The sequence below is a fragment of the Chiloscyllium punctatum genome, chromosome 25 (genome assembly GCF_047496795.1).
Source record: "Chiloscyllium punctatum isolate Juve2018m chromosome 25, sChiPun1.3, whole genome shotgun sequence".
Classification (NCBI taxonomy): Eukaryota; Metazoa; Chordata; class Chondrichthyes; order Orectolobiformes; family Hemiscylliidae; genus Chiloscyllium; species Chiloscyllium punctatum.
In genome coordinates this window covers 34,704,772-34,726,851 of record NC_092763.1, presented here as the reverse complement: position 1 = coordinate 34,726,851, position 22,080 = coordinate 34,704,772, and the positions used below count along the sequence as shown (strand labels likewise).

General features: G+C 41.9%; 1 protein-coding gene across 2 annotated transcripts in view; it reads left to right on the top strand.

Moving 5' to 3' along the window:
• The first annotated feature begins 3,847 nt into the window (after positions 1-3,847).
• The window catches only part of LOC140495837 (SLAIN motif-containing protein-like), a 37,076-nt gene continuing 18,843 nt past the window's right edge, over positions 3,848-22,080 (top strand). The window contains exons 1-3 of one of the 2 annotated variants that reach the window (XM_072594992.1): positions 3,848-4,394; positions 9,642-9,787; positions 20,454-20,603. In XM_072594992.1, coding sequence (XP_072451093.1) covers positions 3,940-4,394; positions 9,642-9,787; positions 20,454-20,603 — 751 coding nt within the window. In that variant the 5' untranslated portion in view covers positions 3,848-3,939. The remainder of the gene's footprint in view (positions 4,395-9,641; positions 9,788-20,453; positions 20,604-22,080) is intronic. The other variant, XM_072594993.1, reaches the window with a different exon arrangement.

Here is a 22,080-nt window from a genome sequence, read left to right as displayed (position 1 = left end):
CATACTTTTATATGCTTCAATCTGGCCGCACCTCAGCCTCCAACACTAGCTAAAACAATCCCAGTTTGTCAATCTCTCCTTATTGCTAATGCGCTCCAATCCAGACAACATCCTGGTAAACCTCTTTTACACCCTCTCTAGAGCTTGCACATCCTTCCTGTAGTGCGGGGACTAGAACTGTACACAATACTAAAAATGTGGCCTAACTAAAATTCTATACAGCTGCGAACATGATTTCTAACTTTGAGATTTGATGCCCTGACCAATGAAGCAAGCATATTGTATGCCCTCTTTATCACTTTATTCACTTCCCACTTTCAGGGAACTATGGACTTGGATCCAAAGATTCCTGTGTATATCAATACTCGTAAAGGTCTTGCTACTAACTGTATACCTTCTTGTTGCATTTGACCTCCCAAAATGCATCACCTCACACTTGTCTGGATTAAGTTCCACTTGCTATTTCTCTGCCCAACTTTCTAATTGCTATAGTTCAGTTGTATCCTCCACCAAATTTTTGACCTTTTGCAAACTAACTATACAGACCACCTACAATTTTATCTAAGTTAATATGTATATATTATAAACAATTGAGGTACTAGCACTGATCCTTGCGGAACACAGATCTCCAGTCAGAAAAACACTTCTCCATAACTGCCCTCTGTCTCCTATGACCAAGTCAATTTTATATCCAATTTACGATCTTACCATGGATCCTATGTGATCTAACCTTCTGGGCCAGTCCGCCCTGAGGGATGATATCAAAAACTTTACTAAAGTCCATGTAAACACCATCCACCCTACTTGTGATTAAAATTACAACTTTATTTACTAAAATATTTAAAACATCAAAATTATTAAACTAGTTGAAAGCTAAAATAAATGTTAAATTACTACAAAATATAAGAATTCAAAATATTAAATAGAGCAAATTGGAAATCCATCTTAAACCATCATCATCATTTCTTTAAAAACCTCAATCAAATTTGTGAGACAAGGTCTCCCCAGTATAAAGCCATGCTGACCATGTATGTGTCATAACAAGTTGATTTTAAAAATATTTTAAAAGGAATAATGGTGGCAGTACTGTAGTCCAACATAGCTGAAAATGTGTTGCTGGAAAAGCACAGCAGGTCAGGCAGCATCCAAGGAACAGGAGAATCGACGTTTCGGGCATGAGCCCTTCTTCAGGAATGAGGAAAGTGTGTCCAACAGGCTAAGATAAAAGGTAGGGAGGAGGGACTTGGGGGAGGGGCGTTGGAAACGTGATAGGTGGAAGGAGGTCAAGGTGAGGGTGATAGGCCGGAGTGGAGGTGGGGGCAGAGAGGTCAGGAAGAAGATTGCAGGTTAGGAAGGCGGTGCTGAGTTCGAGGGATTTGACTGAGACAAGGTGTGGGGAGGGGAAATGAGGAAACTGGAGAAATCTGAATTCATCCCGTGTGGTTGGAGGGTTCCGAGGTGGAAGATGAGGCACTCTTCCTCCAGCTGTCGTGTTGCTATGGTCTGGCGATGGAGGAGTCCAAGGACCTGCATGTCCTTGGTGGAGTGGGAGGGGGAGTTGAAGTGTTGAGCTACGGGGTGGTTGGGTTGGTTGGTCCGGGTGTCCCAGAGGTGTTCTCTGAAATGTTCCGCAAGTAGGCAGCCTGTCTCCCCAATATAGAGGAGGCCACATCGGGTGCAGCGGATGCAATAAGTGATGTGTGTGGAGGTGCAGGTGAATTTGTGGCAGATATGGAAGGATCCCTTGGGGCCTTGGAGGGAAGTAAGGCCCGAAACGTCGATTCTCCTGTTCCTTGGATGCTGCCTGACCTGCTGTGCTTTTCCAGCAACACATTTTCAGCTCTGATCTCCAGCATCTGCAGTCTTCACTTTCTCCGTCCAACACAGTTGCCAGTTGTTGTTAGCTTAAGAGTCTACTAACCAATAGTGATCAGTGATGAGCAGCACTGCTGAAATACCTCAAGATAATAATATTGGATAGATTTCATAGTGCCAGCCACGTTTAGATTTTGTGGCCTGGGGAAGTGGTATTCCATATTTATGTTGTGTTTTCATTTGCAGCCCATCTTTAGTTCTTGGAAAGGGCTGCTTTTAAATATTTGGTTGCACTTCAACCCCATGCTTCCAATCTACGGCCACCCTGCGTGAGGAAGGATGGACATGTCGGAGGACGCTTCTCATGACTCTGCTTCTAAGCTTTGCCAAAATAGCCATTAATAGGTACTAGCAGCAGGGTGTGGAGAAGAGTCACTTTTGTTTTAGGTTATCTGTTATGTTTTTGACCCTGTTTGGATGCCCACTGAGAGGGAGCATGCAATGTCCATTTGTGTGACAGAGGCTTTTTGAGACTTGGGCACTGCAGGAGTTGAGTCATCACATTGGAAAATATAACTTTGGTATAACACGTTTCCCTTCCTTTTTATGAATTTCCAACAACCATTTGCTTTTTTTACTATGCCCCACGAGAACTGTCTAACCATTTATTAATTTGGCCTTTAAAAGAATAAAAAGGATGGTTTGGGGCTAGCAGACCCTCCTGGTTCAAGGCTCACGTATTCTAGAGGTATATCTGAATAGATTGATTAAAAAGAAGTTTAGAAGGCTCTTGCAGTGCAGTGATGATGTACCAAACTCTGGGAAGGCCTGGATTCAACTCCTATGTGCTCCAAAGGTGTGTCAACATATCTTCGCGTCATAGAGATGTACAGCATAGAAACAGACCCTTCGGTCCAGGCCAGATATCCCAACCCAATTTAGTCCCACCTGCCAGCACCTGGCCCATATCCCTCCAAACCCTTCCTATTCATATACCCATCCAAATGCCTCTTAAATGTTGCAATTGTACCAGCCTCCACCACATCCTCTGGCAGTTCATTCCATACACGTACCACCCTCTGCGTGAAAAGGTTGACTCTTGGGTCTCTTTTATATCTTTCCCCTCTCACCCTAAACCTATGCCCTCTAGTTCTGGACTGCCCAAACCCAGGGAAAAGACTTTGTCTATTTATCCTATCTATGCCCCTCATAATTTTATAAACCTCTATAAGGTTACCCCTCAGCCTCCGACACTCCAGGGAAATAAGCTAAAGCCTGTTCAGCCTCTCCCTGTAGCTCCGATCCTCCAACCCTGGCAACATCCTTGTAAATCTTTTCTGAACCCTTTCAAGTTTCACAACATCTTTCCAATAGGAAGGAGACCAGAATTGCATGCAATATTCCAACAGTGGCCTAACTAATGACAGGTTGATTAAAAATATCTAGAAGGTCCTAGGTTTAGGGTGAGAGGGGAAAGATATTAAAGAGAACTAAGGGATAACCTTTTCACGCAGAGACTGATTCTGGGGAAAAAGCAACGAAATTCATTTTGTTGCACAGCTGATCCGCTGTATCTTTTCAACATTAAAATAAAAGCAAGATACTGTGGATGCTGTAAATCTTAAATACAAAATATTGGAAAAATTCAGCAGGTCTAGATAGACCTGAATTGTATCTCTTTGCATAGATAAAGTTAAAAATCACACAACACCAGGTTATAGTCCAACAGGTTTCATTGGAAGCATTAGCTGCTCCATCATCTCTCCATCGATGCAGCCAACCCTCCTGAGTTTCTCCAGCATTCTCTGTACAGTACACTTTCCAATATTGTTTTTTGTTTCCATCAAATGTAGCGTCTAGCTTCTCGTGTGCAGTAACTGGGAGATGTATCACCTCGTATTTCCAGATTGGTTGTCGCTGACACATTTCAATCATTCATTTCTGAAACCATGGTCCAATTTGGCGCCAATCTCGGCTCGCGGTGACCGCGCATGCGCCCCGGTCACACCAGGGGTCTGCGCATGCCCAAAGTGAGTGTCAGAGGTCGTCTTTATCTAAGATGGCGGCGGCGGTGATGGTGATGGTGATGCGAGTGGTCGGTCTGTGAGCGCCACTGGCTAACAAATGGTGGGACCAAGTTCAATCGAGCCCGAGGCGGGAGTTGACCCGGGGGCACCAAACGGCTCGGGATGCGCGGCTGCCATTGTCACACCGCTGCTCGACGCAGACAAGGAGGTGAAAAAGCTGCAGGATTTGGTCAAAAAGCTGGAGTTGCAGAATGAGCAGCTTCGGTGTCGGAGCGGCCGCGGCCGCGGGGGGAAGGCGCTCACTGGCGGCGGGGACAGGTCGCCCCCTCCGGCTAACGGCGATCTGATCGGGTCCGCCCCTGATGTCCTGGATGTGGAGCTGAGTCCCAGTGACCCGCTTCTGGCCGACTGCGAGGCATTGTTGAGCAACGTCCTCCCCGGGGTCGCCAGGTGCTGCGCGGAGGGGGGTGAAGAGCCGCCGCCGCCGGTTTATCTGGAGGAGGATATCCTAGAGCTGGAACCGGACTTCGGGACTGTGGAAGAAGACAGCTGGTAAGTGCTGCCAAACGGAACCGCATGGTTATCCTCCCCAGTCTGATTATAGTGTACCTATCCCGACATTTTGAACTGTCTCATGAAATCCGTGATATCCTATTCCGAGAAGTTGTCGATCTAGTCGTATAGTGTTCTCCCAGGTCAGTTTTAGGACATTAGCTGTTGACAACGCATTCCTTTGGCAGCAGACTTTTATCGGCCAAGTATTTGTATCATTTTTAAGCTACCTACTTTATTTTCCCATTGAGGATGATTCATTCGCTGCTTGTTTTCATGTTTAAAATTTTTTTCACGTTTTAGTCAATATACATAACACTTAAATAAGGTGAACCATTTTAAATCCGAGGTATTGGCTGCAAAGCTTTTACCTGTTGATGTTAAATATATAGAGTTGCTAAGTTTAAACTAATGAAGCTGTATGCTTAGGTGTATCATTAAAAAAATTGTTGGAAAACTTGATCTCCCAATACAGTAAAACCAACAAACTAATTACTTGAAATGGCTTCTTTTCATGAAGCAAGTTTCCTCTCTTGTCTCCATTGGTTTGGAGCTGAAATTGAAATTAAACCAGACTAACATTTTAATACAGTCTAAACTCACCGCAGTCTTGCCAGATCATAGGGCTGCTCTCTCATCAGACTGGGAGCAGTTTAACCTGAGGGTCACCATGCCTTATGCTAGGGGAGAGGTTGCTCGGTATTTATGGTAACTGTGTGGGAATTGAATCCATGCTGTTGGTATTACTCTGCATCACAAACCAGCCTTAATTTCAAAAACATACGTTATTCGTAAAAAATATATACATAGTCACTAAAGCAATTTGGCTCTGTACAATAGCATATGGAAAATAAAACAAACACTGGCATTTGTTTGTATCCAACAAACTGAAAGCATTCCTTACTTGTGCAAGGCAGTATTTACATATACTTGAGCCACTGTTGGGGGTGGGAAATGTTTGATAACTGAATGAATCCCATTTAATTCTGGCAGAACGACCTTAAACAGTTGTCTTTTCCAGTTGTGCCTTGGCAGCAGCTACTGCAAGCTTTAATACACACCTCAGCACGTAGTCCTAGATTTGGAATGCGCCAGTCTGCAAAACTCATTCAGGACCCACTTCTTGCTCTGGAATACCAACAGGTTTTGGACAGACTAAAGAGCATATTTCACTGAGTCGATGGTCCTCCAGGCACAATCAATCTTTGCCTCAGTGTGTCCCCCAGATGAACATTGACAAAAACCACTGGATCTCTCCAGGCTTCCCTTGCAAGGGCACATTCCAGTAGGTGTATTACAGTTTCCATCACCCCACCCAGGAGTGGTACCACAGACTCCAGGCATACATGAAGGATCTCCCAGGTATTGTCCTCCTCACCACCATCGTTTCAAAAGTTCTGATGATGAGGCATTATGCAAAAGACTATGATAGTCTGATCAAGAAACAACCCGACAGGGTCCACACTCTATGTCCCAAAGGGTCTCAAGGATGCTTTGTGCTTACCACTTCGTGATGGACTTGTGATTGAAGATGTCCTTAATGAAGACATTTGCAAGGGAAAAAACAAATATGACTAGGAACCAAACTAGGCCAGACCATCCTTTGTAACACCAGTGCCAAATAGAACCTCAGTACAAGTGACACTTGGTGTTTATGTACCGAGGATCTGCACAGAGCTTGCTGTAGCTACACATGAGTGGCTATCCGGATGAGGGTTGTGTTGGCAACGTTCTTCCTCACTTTATCCAGAGTTTTGTACATGTCCCTGACCTCCAAATGAAATGGAAGATGGCTCAGGTGAATTCAATGACGCTAACCAGCCTAACTGACATTGCATAGCTGTTGGATACAACTATGTGAATTTACTTTTTACGTAATATTTTTAACATAGTAACATCACAAGGCACCTCGTGGGATAAATTGGCATCCAGACAGATGAGCAGATACTAACCACTGCTCCATTGGTGCGGCATGGGACCAAGTTCACTTCCACCTCTGATTGCTGTGTGGAGTTTGCCCATCCCTGTGTCTGTGTGGACTTCCTCTATGGGTGTGCTAGTTTCCTCCCACAGTCCAAAGATGTGGATTTGCTATGGGAAGTGCAAGGTTATGGGGATATGCTGGGAGGTGGGGCTGGGTGGAATGCTGTTCAGAGGGTCAGCGGGGACTCAATGGGCCAAATGGCTGGTTTCCACACTTCAGGCATTGTATGACTCTGTTCTAAAACAAGAGACCAAAACTTGATCGAAGGAATCAACTTCTAGGAAGAAAGACAAACAAGTGTTTAGAAGCTGAATTTCAATAACTTGGAACCTAAACAATTAAAGGCCATCACAAATAGAGGGCTAAAGGAATGCAGATCTTGGAGGTTTGTTTAACTCTTTTTGTAAATTGTTGAAAGTGTGGTCACCATTTGAAGAGAACCATGACAATCTGTGTGCAAGTTTGTAATTATGATAGACAACTGAACCTTTTTTTTTTGTATCAATATCAAAAGCACCAGGGTGAAATCCAATATTTTTTAAAATAACCTGAGGAGCCAGATAGGTCTTGTTGCAACTGAGTGGTATTCTACAGAGAAGAGTAGAGAGAGAGATGATGATTGGTGAGCTGGTAGTTGAAAGTGATGGTGAGTATGCAGTTTGGTTAAATTGACCTACAGCCTTGCTGGGTAGAAATGGTGTGAGTGGGATGGTGAAGTTGAGACTAGTATTTGTAGAGGGCAGTGTTGGGGAAAGGTGAGAAATACTGAACAGTATGGCCAGCCTGCTTTTCAATAAGGTTGTCATTCAGTTAGATGGTCTGTTCAGATATCATAGTTCACTGATAACTGTACAAAGTTAGAGGTTTCTTGTTAAAAATCTAGTCATTATCGGAGGAGGAGGATGTAAAGACAGGAACACTAATTCAATTTGAAAATGCTTTCCAGCTGAAACTATTACCAGAAGAGATCCATAATTGTTAGTCAAAAGTATGCTGCTGTAAAGCTTAATTACTATAATGCTAAATACTAACATCCTGGACACTTTAGAGATTTTGCTTCCTTCTCAGTAGAATGTTGGAGATTCAATCGACAATCCCAAATCTCAGCATGGGATCTTTGAAATAGTCTCCCAGACATTCTGAGAGGGAATGAAGTGGAGGTGGAAAGCCCCAAGCCTCCAGTGTAAAAAGATAAGCACGCTGTTTTAAACAAGGTCAGCTGTGTGCACACTTGCTCTGCAGTTGATGTGGGCCAATATGTGAATGTTTCTTTATGCTGTGATGTTAAATTGAACTTCACGTGGATTCGGAAGTTTGGAATTAATTTTGGAGACCAGAGATCTCGCCCACTATCTTTTGCCTCACAGCACCAGAGACCTGGGTTCAATTCCCGCCTCAGGTGACTGACTGTGTGGAGTTTGCACATTCTCCCCGTGTCTGCGTGGGTTTCCTCCGGGGGCACCGGTTTCCTCCCACAGTCCAAAGATGCGCAGGTCAGGTGAATTGGCCATCCTAAATTGTCCGTAGTGTTAGGTAAGGGGTAAATGTGGGGGTATGGGTGGGTTGCGCTTCGGCGGGCCGGTGTGGACTTGTTGGGCCGAAGGGCCTGTTTCCACACTGTAAGTAATCTAATCTAATCTAAAAAAACATTTTGTCCTTCAACCAGGACCTACAAAGCAGATTATGCCATTGCTCATCTTTGAGTTTATTATTTGTTTGGGTTGGTCACACTGTTTTTGTTTTAAGAATTATTGTATTTTTACATCAAAAGATCTTTTACTATGAAGGTCTTTTGATTTTTTTTCTCTCTGGTTGGTGTGAAATATGTTATTTAATTTTCTTTTCTGGTCCGATACTTTGCTATCATAGCTTGAATTTTCAGATCAATGACACAGGAGCATCCTGTTGACTGCCACAATTGTGACAACTGTGCTCTTAATCACAGTGCAGAATCAATGGGTGAAATGGCCTAGTTCTGTTCCTGTATTTTATGGTCTTACGATCTTAAACCAACAAAGTTGCAGAATGCCCATGAAGAGGCAGGATCCAAACCAGGAAGTAGAAAACAACAAATACAAATTAGATTGCATCTGATACAGAGATCAATATAAATGGAAAAGAGATGGATAAAGTAACAAATTTTGTAGATTTTTCCAAGAATAAGACTCAAGACCATTTGTCAGAACCAGATTGGCTGATCATGCTACTAAAAATGAATGCAGCTTTGCCATAACTTTGAATTTGCATTAATTTATTTGTAGAATTCATTGATAAATCACTATAATTACCTGTTCTGTGGAAACAAAGGGTAATTTGGATGACAACTTTGAGAGGTTTTGTGCTTAACTCCATGCATATAAGCAAAACATAGAATTGGGCAGTAATGTATTAACTGGAGAGCATTGATGGCCCCATGTACTTTTTTCGCACATAGTCAAGGCAGTTAGCTGAGCCTTCTTCTGTTGATCACAGTTCCAACCAGGCAAGATTTTCTTTTTGTTGAATTTCGGTAGTTAAAAAAAATTGCAACAACGCCATCTGACCCTGAAGCAGTTTAGCTTCATAATGTTCATAATGACTTAACTACTTTTTGCTTTTTAAAAAAAGCGCAAATCAACCAATTTTCGTATAATTTAACAACATGACTATTTAGACACCTCTCTATTCTTACCCTAATGTAAACTTCAGGGTCCATAAATCCTCTTTCCTTGAAACACAATTTTTGTAAAAATTCAGCATAAGTATCGAATGAACTTTGTGGCAAATTTTAAAAGCTTTGAACACAACCACACATTTGGAAGGTTCTTAATGCTTGGGGGAAAAAAGCTTTAGTTAATCCGTTAGTCACCAGATACTTAAATTATTAACTGCAGTCAAATAGGGTTACGATGGATCACTAAGGGGTAATTTTATCAGAAGGTGGTGTGTGACTGGAATAAACTGCCAGAGATAGTTGTGGAAGTGAGTACAATTTCATCATTTAAGAACCATTTAGAGAGGTGTATGGAGGCGCATAGACCAAATGTAGGCAAATGGAACTAGTTTAAATTGTGAAAACTGGCCACATGGACAAATTGGGTTGAAAGACCTGTTTTTGTGCTGTAGACCTCTGACTTTACGACTCTATTAATAGAAGGAGAGCTATGTTGCTATAGACATTTGGATAATGAGGGTTTAAGTCCAACTTACCTTTTATCCATATGTTAGTCTGAAGTTGCATATCTGCAGAAGGAACTGTTTTCTGTTTTTGTTTTGTTTAAAAGGTTATATGTTTCACCAAAGAAGACAGCAACAACAGATGCAAACCAGAAGGCACAAAGTCCTCTCAAGTGGTGCAGGCAGGTGCTTGATCATCCTAGCCGAGAGACTGAAGCTGCTTGCCGCAGTCTGATGTGCAGACTTGATCAAGGTAAGTTGAATGTGCCAGCTGAATAAAATACTCTAGGTTTCATGCAGTCTTTTGTTCAGGATATCTTGTAAATTACGTTTGTCTTGCAAGTGATAGGTATATGGTCTTCTGCTTTGAGTTGTCTGAGGTAAAAACAATAACTGCAGTTGCTGGAAACCAGATTCTGGATTAGTGGTGCTGGAAAAGCACAGCAGCTCAGGCAGCATCCGAGGAGCAGTAAAATCAACATTTCGGGCAAAAGCCCTTCATCAGGAATACAGGCAGAGTGCCTGAAGGATGGAGAGATAAATGAGAGGAGGGTGGGGGTAGGGAGAAAGTAGCATAGAATACAATAGATGAGTGGGGGAGGGGGTGAAGGTGATAGGTCAGGGAGGAGGGTGGAGTGGATAGGTGGAAAAGAAGATAGGCAGGTAGGACAAGTCATGGGGACAGTGCTGAGCTGGAAGTTTGGAACTAGGGTGAGGTGGGGGAAGGGGAAATAAGGAAACTGTTGTGAAGTTCACATTGATGCCCTGGGATTGAAGTGTTCCGAGGCGGAAGATGAGGTGTTCTTCCTCCAGGCGTTGGGTGATGAGGGAGCGACGGTGAAGGAGGCCCAGGACCTCTATGTCCTCAGCAGAGTGGGAGGGGGAGTTGAAATGTTGGGCCACAGGGTAGTGTGGTTGATTGGTGCGGGTGTTCCAGCGATGTTTCCTAAAGCGCTTTGCTAGGAGGCATCCAGTCTCCCCAATATAGAGGAGACCGCATCGAGAGCAACGGATACAATAAATGATATTAGTGGATGTGCAGGTAAAACTTTGGATGTGGAAGGCTTCTTTAGGGCCTTGGATGGAGGTGAGGGAGGTGGTGTGGGCGCAGGTTTTTCGTGACTACCTGGTCACGTCCGCGCCCCCTACAACCGCAGGATTTTACTGCTTCTCGGATGCTGCCTGAACTGCTGTGACTTTCCAGCACCACTAATCCAGAATTTGAGTTGTCTGAGCCTGGCTATTGATTTATGGGTTTTCTTGAATCCCAATGGTTGGGGAAGTCTGGCTGTCAGTTCTGAGACCTTTTCATGTAAGGTAGCATGGATAGTGGCATTTCCTTGTCGCGTTGTTCGTCTGTTAGCCATCTGCAGATGAAGTTGCGGGGATATACATTGTTGGCGGATACTCTGTAGAGAGGTTATTCCCTTCATAGGTCGGGAGTGTTGCAATGTTTATAGCCCTTTTGTACAGGGTCCCAATGCAGCATCTCTTATGTGTTTGTGGTTTCTGTGTTGTTCAGGGCCTGGTTGGGATGTGCATATGGTTTTCTTGTACACTTTGATGCATTTACCATTCTATGTTCTTTCTACCATCACGTCCAGGAATGGGATTTGATTGTTGGTTTCTTCCTCTTGTTAATGTGATCCCTGTGAGCATGGTATTGATGATCCAGTGTGTGTGCACGCGCGTGAAATTTCTGTTCTCTTAATGATAACAAAAGTGTTGTCCACTTATCTGATCCAGAGTTTGGGTTGGATTTGTGGGAGAGATGTTTATTCCAGTGTTTGCATCACTGCTTCTGCTATTTGCCCAGAAATTGGTGAGCACGTAGGTGTTCCACTGAGCTGTTCGTATATTTGATTGTTGAATGTGAAGTGTCGTCGAGCGCAAGTCTAGTAGTTTTGAGTAAACAGTCCTTGTTGATAGGTTCCCTGTTGTTGTCTGTTCTGCTTGTCCAGGAGGTTTTGCACGAAACACTATACAGGGGAACCTCAAGTATCCAAACATGATGGGCAGGCACTATTTCATTCAGGTAATCGATTACTCAGTTAATCGATTTTAAATGCCTTTTTTCCTCTGCGGCTTGGTGTGTTCAAAGTCCACTCCCCCCATTCAGGAGCGCACAGCGTGCGAATCCTCCCTCCCCCCAACCCCCACCAATTCCGACTGACCCCATCCCCCCCCCCCCCCCCCCCCACTCCAACACTGACCCCCGCCCCCAACGCTGGGCTTTGATGTTTCTTGACTCCATACTTTTTCCTTACTTTTTCTTGTCCCTTATCATAATTAACCCACCTTCTTTTCCTTGAGGCCTATCTGTCCTAAATGTCTTTTTTTTTAATATTCAGTGCCTGCCAGTGGCTACTCTTAAATCCCATCTCCATCACAACCAGATCATGCTGGCTTATTTCTCCTGTCAATTCACCTGCTTTATTATGAAAACTGCATGCATTCAGAGTGCCTTTTAATTATGTGCTTTTAACATTATTCTATTCCACAATTTGACTCGCTGGTACTTGTTTGTGCTGTCTTCCACTTTCGTTTACTACATCAATACTTAACAATTGTTAGTTTTGTTATTCTCGCATTAGAGTTCCCTCTGGTTCCCATCCTCTGACTGGTTGCTTTAAATTAGTCAGACTGATCAAACAGCAACCTGACATTATCTGTATAGTACGGTTGATAGCATGTTTCTGATGTGCAATTTAGCACTTATTTTGAGAGGACTTGAATATAAAAGCAGTGATATACTTCTGAGGCTCTATAAAGCTCTGGGCTGATCACAGATTATTGTGAGCAGTTTTGGGTCCATATCCCAGGAAGGATATACTGGCCCTGGAATGGATTCGGAGGAGGTTCACAAGAATGCTGGAAGACTGCAGGTTGGCTAATGTGGTACCACAGCTTTAAGGTGGTAATGCAAAGCCAAGGAACCAGTAATGAAAAGCATCTCACATGAAAAACATTTGAGGACTTTGGGTCTATATTCGGAGTTTAGAAGGATGAGGGGAAATCTAATAGAAACTTACAGAATACTGATTGGCCTGAACAGAGTGGATGTTGGGAAGGTGTTTCCATTGGAGGGAGAGTCCAGGACTCAAGGCGCAGCCTTAGAGTATAGAGAATACCTTTTTTAGAATGGAGAGAAGGAGAAACTCCTTCAGCCAGAGTATGGTGAATCTATGGACTTCGCTGGCAAAGAAGCCTGTGGAGGCCAGGTCATTGAGTATATTTAAGACTGAGATAGGTACATACTGGATTGTCCAGGGTTATGGGGAGAATGGGATTGAGAAGCATGCCAGTCATGATTGAATGGCAAGCAGCCCCGATTGGCTGGAGGGAGCAGAAATTGGGCCAATGTCTTATGGTCTTAAATCACTGTCCCATTAGTGGTATGCTAGTGCCCATCTCTGTAAAGGGAATCTACCCTTGCATTGATGTTCAATGGCATTAGAATTGCTGAATCTCCTGCTATCAACGCTCAAGGTTAGCATTGACCAGAAAGTGAACTGGGCCAGCCATAAAATACTTTCTACAGGAGCAGGTCTTTGATTAGAAATTCTGCAGAAAGCAGTTCCTGCCCTTTTTCTCCCTACTGTTCATCTGTCATCTGCAATGCATGAGTCAGGAGTGTCAGAGGTTACTCTCCGTTTACCTGATGTTTGAAGTTGCACAAAGGACCCTTGCTGTGATATTTATATCATCGATGGTCACAGGTGAGGTGCTGGAGGACAGGAGGTTGGCTAACATGGTGCCACTGTTTAAGAAAGGTGGTAAGGAAAAGCCAGGGAACTATAGACTAGTGAGCCTGACATTGGTTGTGGGCAAGGTGTTGGAGGAAATCCTGAGGGACAGGATGTACATGTATTTGAAAAGGCAAGGGATAGTCAACATGGCTTTGTGCGTGGGAAATCATGTCTCATGAACTTGATTGAGTTTTTTGAAGAAGTAATAAAGAGGATTGATGAGGACGGAGTGGTAGAATGATCTATATGGACGTCAGTAAGGCATTCAGCAAGGTTCCTCCTGGGAGACTGGTGAGCAAGGTTAGATGTCATGGAATACAGGGATAACTAATCATTTGGATATAAAACTGGCTTGAAGGTAGACAGGATGATGGTGGAAGGTTGCTTTTCAGACTGGAGGCCTGTGACCAGTGGAATGCCACTAGGATCTGTGGGTCCATTTGTCATTTATATAAAATGATTTGGATGTTGCAGCTGACTCCAAAATTGGAGGTGTAGCGGACAGCAAAGAAGATTACTTCAGAGTACAATGGGATCTTGATCAGATGGGCCAATGGGCTGAAAAGTGGCCGATGGCGTTTAATTTAGATCAACTGCGAGGTGCTGCATTTTGGAAAGGCAATTCAGAGCAGAACCTATCCACCTTAATGGTAAGGACCTGGGGATTGTTGCTGAACAAAGACCTTGGAGTGCAAGTTAATTTCTCCTTGAAAATGGGTCGCATGGAGATAGGATAGTGAAGAAGGCATTTAGTATGCTTTTCTTAATGCTCTGACCAGTAGAGTGTAGGAGTTGGGTGGCCATGTTGCAGCTGTACAGGTAGTTGGTTAGGCCACTTTTGGGATATTGCTTGCAATTCTGGTTGGAAGGATGTTGTGAAAGGGTTCAGAAAAGATTTACAAGGATGTTGCCAGAGTAGGAGGATTTGAGCTTGAGGGAGAAGTTGAACAGGCTGGGTCTGTTTTCCCTGGAGCGTCGGGGGCTGAGAGGTATCCTTCTAGGGGTTTATAAAATCATGAGGGGCATCGATTTGATAAATAGACAAAGTCTCTTCCCTGGGTGGGGAAGTCCAGAACTAGAGAATATACGTTTGGGATGTCAGGGAAAAGATTTAAAGGACCTTGGTGGCAATGTTTTCACACAGCGGGTGGTGTATGTGTGGAATGAGCTGCTGGAGGCAGTGGTGGAGGATAGTACAGTTACAACCTTTTTTTTTAAAAGGCATCTGGATGGGTATATGAATAGGAAGGGTTTAGAGGGATATGAGCCAAGTACTAGCAAATGGGACTATATTAGGGTAGGATATCTGGTGGTTATGGACGAGTTGGACTGAAGGGTCTGTTTCCGTGCTGTACATCTCTCTGACTCCTGACACCAACCGGCACAAAGCAGCTTGCATGATTGGCACCACATCTAACAACTTTGACGTTGATTCCCTTCAGCACTGGAAGCTGTGTGCCACCCATAAGTTACAATGCAGTAATTGCCAAAGGCTCCTTCAACAACATCTCTCAAACTGTAATCTCTACCATTTAGGGCAGCACTCCAAGGGCAGCACAGGAACACCACCATCTGCAAGTTTCCCTCCAAGTCTCACTCCTTCCTGGTTTGGAGCTATATCAATGTTCCTTCACTGTCACTGGGTTAAAATCATAGTTATCCCAAAGAATGCAACAGTTGAGAAGGCAACTTGATGACATCCATGTGCAAGAAGGGCTTTTGTAATGCAAAGAGGTTGAGTATGTTCGACTTCTAATTGTTGCACTTGAAGAATGAGTGAAAAGAAACTTTATTGTAATATGTAAAATTCTTAGGTGACCTGACTGGCTAGATGAGAGGTTGATTTCCTTTTGTGGGAGAGTCGAGGACCAGAGGGCATAATCTGAGTAAGGGGTTACCCACTTAAGATAGATGAAGAGGAATTTTTTGAGGAAAGTCAATCTGCAGAATTCTTGACTGCAGAGGGCTGTGGAGGCTGGGTTGTGTGTTCAAGCACTGAGGAAGGATTATTTTAAAAAAGAATCAGAATCATTATGGGGATAAAGCAGTCAAGTGGATTTGAGGGTTATCAGATTGGCCACTATCTCATTGGATGGCTAAGTAGACTGTGAGCCAAATGACCTTCCTTTCTCCAACATCTTAAGTGACCTGTTCTCCTTGCGCAAGACCTATCTGCCCCAGAATCAGACTGTAGAAATTGAAAACCCTCCCTCCTAATCTATCTTCTGTGTTTATTTCTTCTCATTTTGTGGTACTGCCTTAGAAGATCACCTCTTCCAACTCTTTTTCTCTTTTAAATTCTTTGTCTGTGCTTCTTGGGCTGTATGCTTCTTTCTACCTATGTTATTGTTACCACAATCACAACCTCTGGCAAAAAAATATACTGGAACAGCTCAGTGAAAGCTTTGTTCCTGTCACCAGTGAGACAAGACAGAGTCCTGCACTCGCATCTACTTTCTTTGATAGCTGTATGTGCAAGCATTCTTCTCCTGCCCTGCCCTCTGGAAAAATAAAAGTGCCATCTTCACAGTTCTTGGTATTGTCATCTGTCACAATCACTTTTCTGAATCCCAGGGTTCTACTTCCTGCAGCTGGTGACACTTCCTGAGCATGTGCCTGCAGGCCATGTCAAGCTTAGCCAATAGCCCTGCCGTGCCTAGACTTATGTTCAAACTGTAGACTAGAAAACAAAATTACTCTACTTTTCTCCATCATTCCTGTGACTCTAAAGTAGGCATCTGAGTCATGTAAAACACTTTATTTTTTTACATTGCATGTGTTTACACCTTTTTCTAAAGTCGAATCATAGAATCCCTACAGAATGGAAGCAGGCCATTTGGCATCGAGTCCATACTGACCCACCAAAGACTACACTCCTTCAACCCTCTCCTCCTCCAACCCAATCCTGTATTGCCAAGGGCAATTCACCTCACCCCCACATCCTTGGATTATGGGAGGAAGCTAGAGCACTTCGGGGAATCCCACACCGATACTAGCAGAATGTACAAACTCCACACAATCGCCTGAGGGTGGAATTGAATCTGGGTCCCTGACACTGTGAGGCAGCAGTGCTAGCCATCGTGCCATCCATAATGGAATTCCTTCCCTTTGGAAGTGCAACATCTGAAAATTTGTAGGTGAGCTGTATTTTGTGTGATTTCACAAATCAGGGTACATGATGTGAAAACAATTAAACACTCATTACACTTTACTCAAAAGCTAGTTACACCATTATTTGACTGACCAACCACCAAATATGCCCTTTCACCATGTTCAGTCAAAATCTAACATACTTGAAGCTGTGACAGTCATATTGGAAGTTCATTAAAATGACAGCTAAAGAAATGATGAGCCAACATGTCCTGCACAAAAATATTACCTGGCCAACTAATTCGACTTCAATGTGCACACCATATTTTTACTTTGCACTATGTCAATATCCAGAATTCTGAGCAAGCAGTAGCTCCCAATAATTTTATACCTTTTGATCCAGCTAACGAGGGAATTAGTCACTTGCAAAATTATGGTGAAATAAATACTGATCTAGATTTACAGTTAGGTGCTTAATTCTGATATTAATCACATCAAAACAGATTCATCAGAAAGGCATTCTTCAACTCATTTTATTTGTATTCGGTTGATGCCATGCATCCTACTAAAAACATAAAGTGGTCAGGTTTTGACCTAAAGGAACATTTGCATAATCCTGAGTGTATTAGAAGTATTATTTGTTCTCCTTCATAAGAATTTCCCACATATATTTAATTATATATAAAAACATTATCTGCCTTCTAAATTTCTGAAGTTCAGCTACAGGTAATGTCATACAGACAGAAGACGTTGGAAGAGCTTTGTTTTGCAGATTTGAAGCAAATCTGGTCAGATGTCCTTTCATCTCCTCCTCCCACTTTCCTATTAAACTCATTTAGCACCCTCTCATGCCAATCATTTTCTGAAATTACTTTTATCCGCTTCTATCTCAAATCTAATAATTACCAATGCCAAGATTGTCGTCTTCTAGACAACAAATCAAAGGAATAGTAATAATGAGGTGCCTGCTGCACAAGGTGTTGTAAAGTGGGCTGTACAACCTATGAAATAGAACTTGGGGCAGCTCCATCCTCAATATTCAATAATAGTCCCTCTGGCACATTGCTGAAAAGAAAGAAACAGGTGAGTGCCAACAGTAATGCCTGCAAGTAATAGAGGCACACGTGTGTGTTGGATTGGATGTGTTAAGCATACACTCTCTGGCTAAACATATTTCAGACCTTTTGGGATGGACTTGTGGTGGAGGAAAATTTTATTAAAGCAAGAGATTAGAAAGCAAAGTGGTCTTTTAGGTTACTGTTCAACATGCACTTGTTTGTGTAAGTTCTGTGGATTTATTACTGCCAGTTCCTACACCCAACTTAAGACAACAACTCAGATCTTACTCAATGTTCAGGAGGTATCAAAATGTAAAAGGTACAATTGGAAAACTGAAGCTGTTAGCATATGGTCCTTTCACTTGCACAAAAGTCAGGAAAAGAGAACATCACCAATAACCTATATCACATGTCTAAAGGGAAGAATAATAGATTAAAGCTGGATGTGGATATTTTTCAAGGCATTTTTCAATTCATTCTTACTGCATGCACCTTGCTCTCATATCATTTAGCAGATCTATATAATGTATCATAACCAATTAGTGCATGCTCCACAAGAATATTTATGGCAAAGCATCACTCTTCAATTATATGTGCATTTTATCTACATGAAACAAATTATTTGAAACATTTGTTTTAAGATCTCCTAATACATAAGGAGATATATATTAACATCTTCAAGAATGCACCTACTTTATATAGTTTTGAATTGAGCTCCCTAAGTTCTGGAAGGAGTCTGAGAGTTAGATTTCATGTATACAACTTGGAAGACAGGAAATGTGATCAGTTTCATCTTTTTCTATAGCTCTTGACATGTTAGTTGTTCTGAATGAAATAAGCTTTGTAAACTGGTATCTCATTGAGCTTTCTTTCAGACCCTTCATTTGGAGACTTATCAATCAATTGCTTCCTTCTTAGTGGCACCACACTTCGATTCTTCAAGTGGCAGTCCAGACTGAAGTGGCTGTTATCTTTCCCCTTGCTTTCTAAGGAGCTAGAGTTCTGCCCATGTCACTGTTACTTAGTCCTGCTTAATTTTTGAGTTGTTTTTTGTATTTATTTAGCTAGATTGGACCTTCAGTTTTATTGCATCAAATTCCCTTGCGCTCAGCATTCCTAAATGCTTTATCTAGCTGCAGTCATTAATAAGCTGCTGTCTTTGTACTGCTGATGTGTTTGTAAAACGATCTGTTCTAAACTACAATGTTGCCTATTTCACTTTTAAAAGCCTTTCATGGGACATCGGTATAATTGGCAAATCCAACAGCAGTTGCCCTTAGATTGAATGCCGTTTGGCCATTTCAAAGTCAGTCACCTTCCTGTTGGTCTGAGTCACATATTGGCTAGATCAGGTATGCATGGCAGATTTACTTCCTTCTAAAGGATATTGAACTCGACTGACTCTTTCTTTTTTTTTAAAACAAAAATTGAGAGTCTCAGTAATGTATGAAACCAAGGTTGAATGCCTAGTGGTGTTTATCGCTTGACTGTTAACCCAGAGACCCAGGTAATGTTCTGGGGGCCTTGGGTTCGAATCCTGTCACAGCACTGGGAATTTGAATTCAATAAATATCTTGAATTAGGAGTCTAATGACGATGTGGAGGTGTTGGTCTTGGCCAGGGGTGGACAAAGTTTAAAAGTCGCACAACATGGAGCTGTGCTCCAAAAGCTAGTACTTCCAAATAAACCTGAGAGTCTAATGATTACCAAGCAGTTGTTGCTGATTGTCAGGGGGAAACACCCATCTGGTTCACTAATGTCCTTCAGGAAAGGAAATTGTCATCCTTCCTTGTTCTGGCTTGCATGTGACTCCAGACCCACAGCAATGTAGAGGACTCTTAACTGCCCTCTGTGCAATTGGTGAGGGGCAATAAATGCTGGACTAGCCAGCAATGCCCTATGAAGGAATTTTCTTTTAAGAAAGCTGCCCTGGTGAGACTTGTACCCACCTCTTGAGTGTTGGCCTGGCCCATGGATTACTAGTCCACTGATTAGCACTATATAACTATCCTGAAGGCTTTAGAGTCTGTCAGTCGATTGAATATCTATTTGGAGCAAGCTTTGCACTATGCCAGGTATGAATTTCAAAGACTTGTTGCCCGGGCATGTACAGTTCGCAGGGAATTCCTGCACCCAAGAAGACTCTGAGGAATTTTCCAAAAGTGCAAAATAACTTGTTGAAGTAGCAAAGGTCATCCTGAGCAACCAACTTTGGCAGCCAACCAAGACAAATGAAATGAGCTCAACTTTGCAGTTGTACACATTCCCAAATACATTGAATTATTTTTGCACCATTGGGTCTATCCTATAAAATAATGTCATAACCCTAGATTAAGGTGAATTTTAAAGTAGGTGCAAGTAAAAATATGTCCAATTAATTTAGCTTTGATTTGAAGGAAGCAGGGTGGCCAGGAATTCAGAAGGACTACCTGTTCTTTAAATCTTGCCAAATCGTTTGGAATGTGCACTGACATGTGGAAATAGAACATTGCTTGGAGAGATCTTCCACATGCATCCTTTGTATTGGCACTAGTATCTATTTAGATTATGCGTGAAAGTCCTTCAGTGGGGTTTGAACTTGCAACCTTTTTAAGCATGCCAGCATTTGAGCCAATCATAATTTGTAGCAGTATTAATGACTAATGCAGCCTTGGTAGCTCATGGAAGATTGTTTCTAATAAACGTTACTTGGTATGATGTGGTAGAGTTTGCTTTGTTACTTTAGTATCTTCTTATTGTGATCAGTATGTAATTAGCTAATCCACCCACTTCTGGTGACCCACTTAATCCAAAGTCTCAAGTTGTAAGGAGCAAGTTGCTGGCTTTTCCATTCAAACTACAGCCTGCCATATCAGTTATGAACTAACTCGTTGCAGCATTGAGGGCAGTAACCTCGCCTCAACAAACATAAAAGTACATCTACAGTAGAGCTAGATTTCTTTTTAATGTGCACTGTCAATGCAGACTGCGCCTGTTGTGTTCATATCTAACTGTGCATGCATTTTTGCTTTTCCACTCTAGCCAACAGATGGAGAAACATCTATTGCACTCCGTTTGCTTCAACCTGTGCTTATAGCTCCAATACAGATGTCACTTCGTGTAGCAATCTCTCAAACTCTTCAGGTTTCCTCAAAACATCTACTAAACCAGTACTAACCTATGGCAGTTCAGGTATGGTACACCTGTCCGTTAATGAAGTGTGGATCCTGTAAAGTATTTTAAAATGTTAACAATGCTTTTTTAAAAACTTTGTACAGACTGATGCATGTTCTGTTAGAGCTTCCAGATTTCATCAGTGTGAAATTGAAAATAATGCATGATGGATGTTGCTTTTTGCTTTGTTGCATGGCTTTTGTGAAAACTCACTGACCTTAGTCTCAGATATTTGCATATTATTATGCCTCAAATAAGAAAAAGTTATAAAATTTACATGTTATATTCCTTTCAAAATTGAATTTTAAATTAGAAACTAAAGGTACAAAACTGTAACAGTATTAGTTAGCTTTCACAACATTTTCCTCTTGATCTTGGATTCAACTTGTTTTGATTGCATTAAGGTATATTAAATGGAATGCAGTGCATCAAACTAGCAATGTACTGTTATCAATTCAGCAGTTGGGTCCTCCGTAAGGAGTGTTTTCCTAAATTAAAAATTGTCAAAATCTACTGTCTGCATTTACTAATATTTCCTTTATTCTTCCAAACTATCTTAAATGCAGTTATTAATGTGCAAGAGAAAATTGTCTGCTGTCCATATGAAATTATGATTAAACATTTTTGTTTGTTCTAAGCTTTGTGAACTTCCAGTTGAAGATTTAAAAGTAGGACATAACTTATGACCCTATTGTTACTGAAGGCACAAACTCATTTTAAAATATGCTTCCGTGGCTCTGCTGCTGAATGGTGATGAATGTCAGAAATGTTTGACCTTGAGACATTTATCTCTGAATCTTATGTCTTTAACATAGATCAGAATATAATCTCGAAAATGAAATAAGAGTGAGCAGGATCCCTGGATGTAAGAATGCTAACACAAATTGTTGCTCCCTTAGTGAGTTGCAAAGCAGAATAACAAAGTTTAACTTCCAAGTTACAAACTGAATGGAGATCCTTTGTGACTTGAATAATTCAATGTTGAAATTTATGATGCACTGAGTTAAGAAAACAATTGATCTATTCTATCAAAATCATGTATTGATTTTAAAAGTTAGAGTGCTATGTTTGTCGTTTGTGATTTTCATTATAAATGGGTGCTTGCTCTAATCCACTTATCTATGCATTAAAAGCAAATTGCAGAGTTACATTTAAAAAGCCAATTTTTAAAAAAATCTGTTCCGGTATGGTTGTCGAAGGCTATATCAAGTTTTGTAAAGGAGCATAAAGGGTATTCTTCTGATCTGAGTCCAAGAGGTGTAGTTGGATTTCATGATATCTTTTCTGGGAAATAAATGAACAAAGTGTCTTTTGCGTTACCTTTACAACAATTAACCATTGCAACAAACAATGAATCAATAGGTTATTGATTCTGTGTCGGTATGAATAGTTCAATGTCTGTCTTTTTGTTTACAAGCAACATTTATGAATCTCTTGCTGAAGTAGGGTCACTGGACCTGAAATGTTAACTCTGCTTCCTCTTCACTGATGCTGC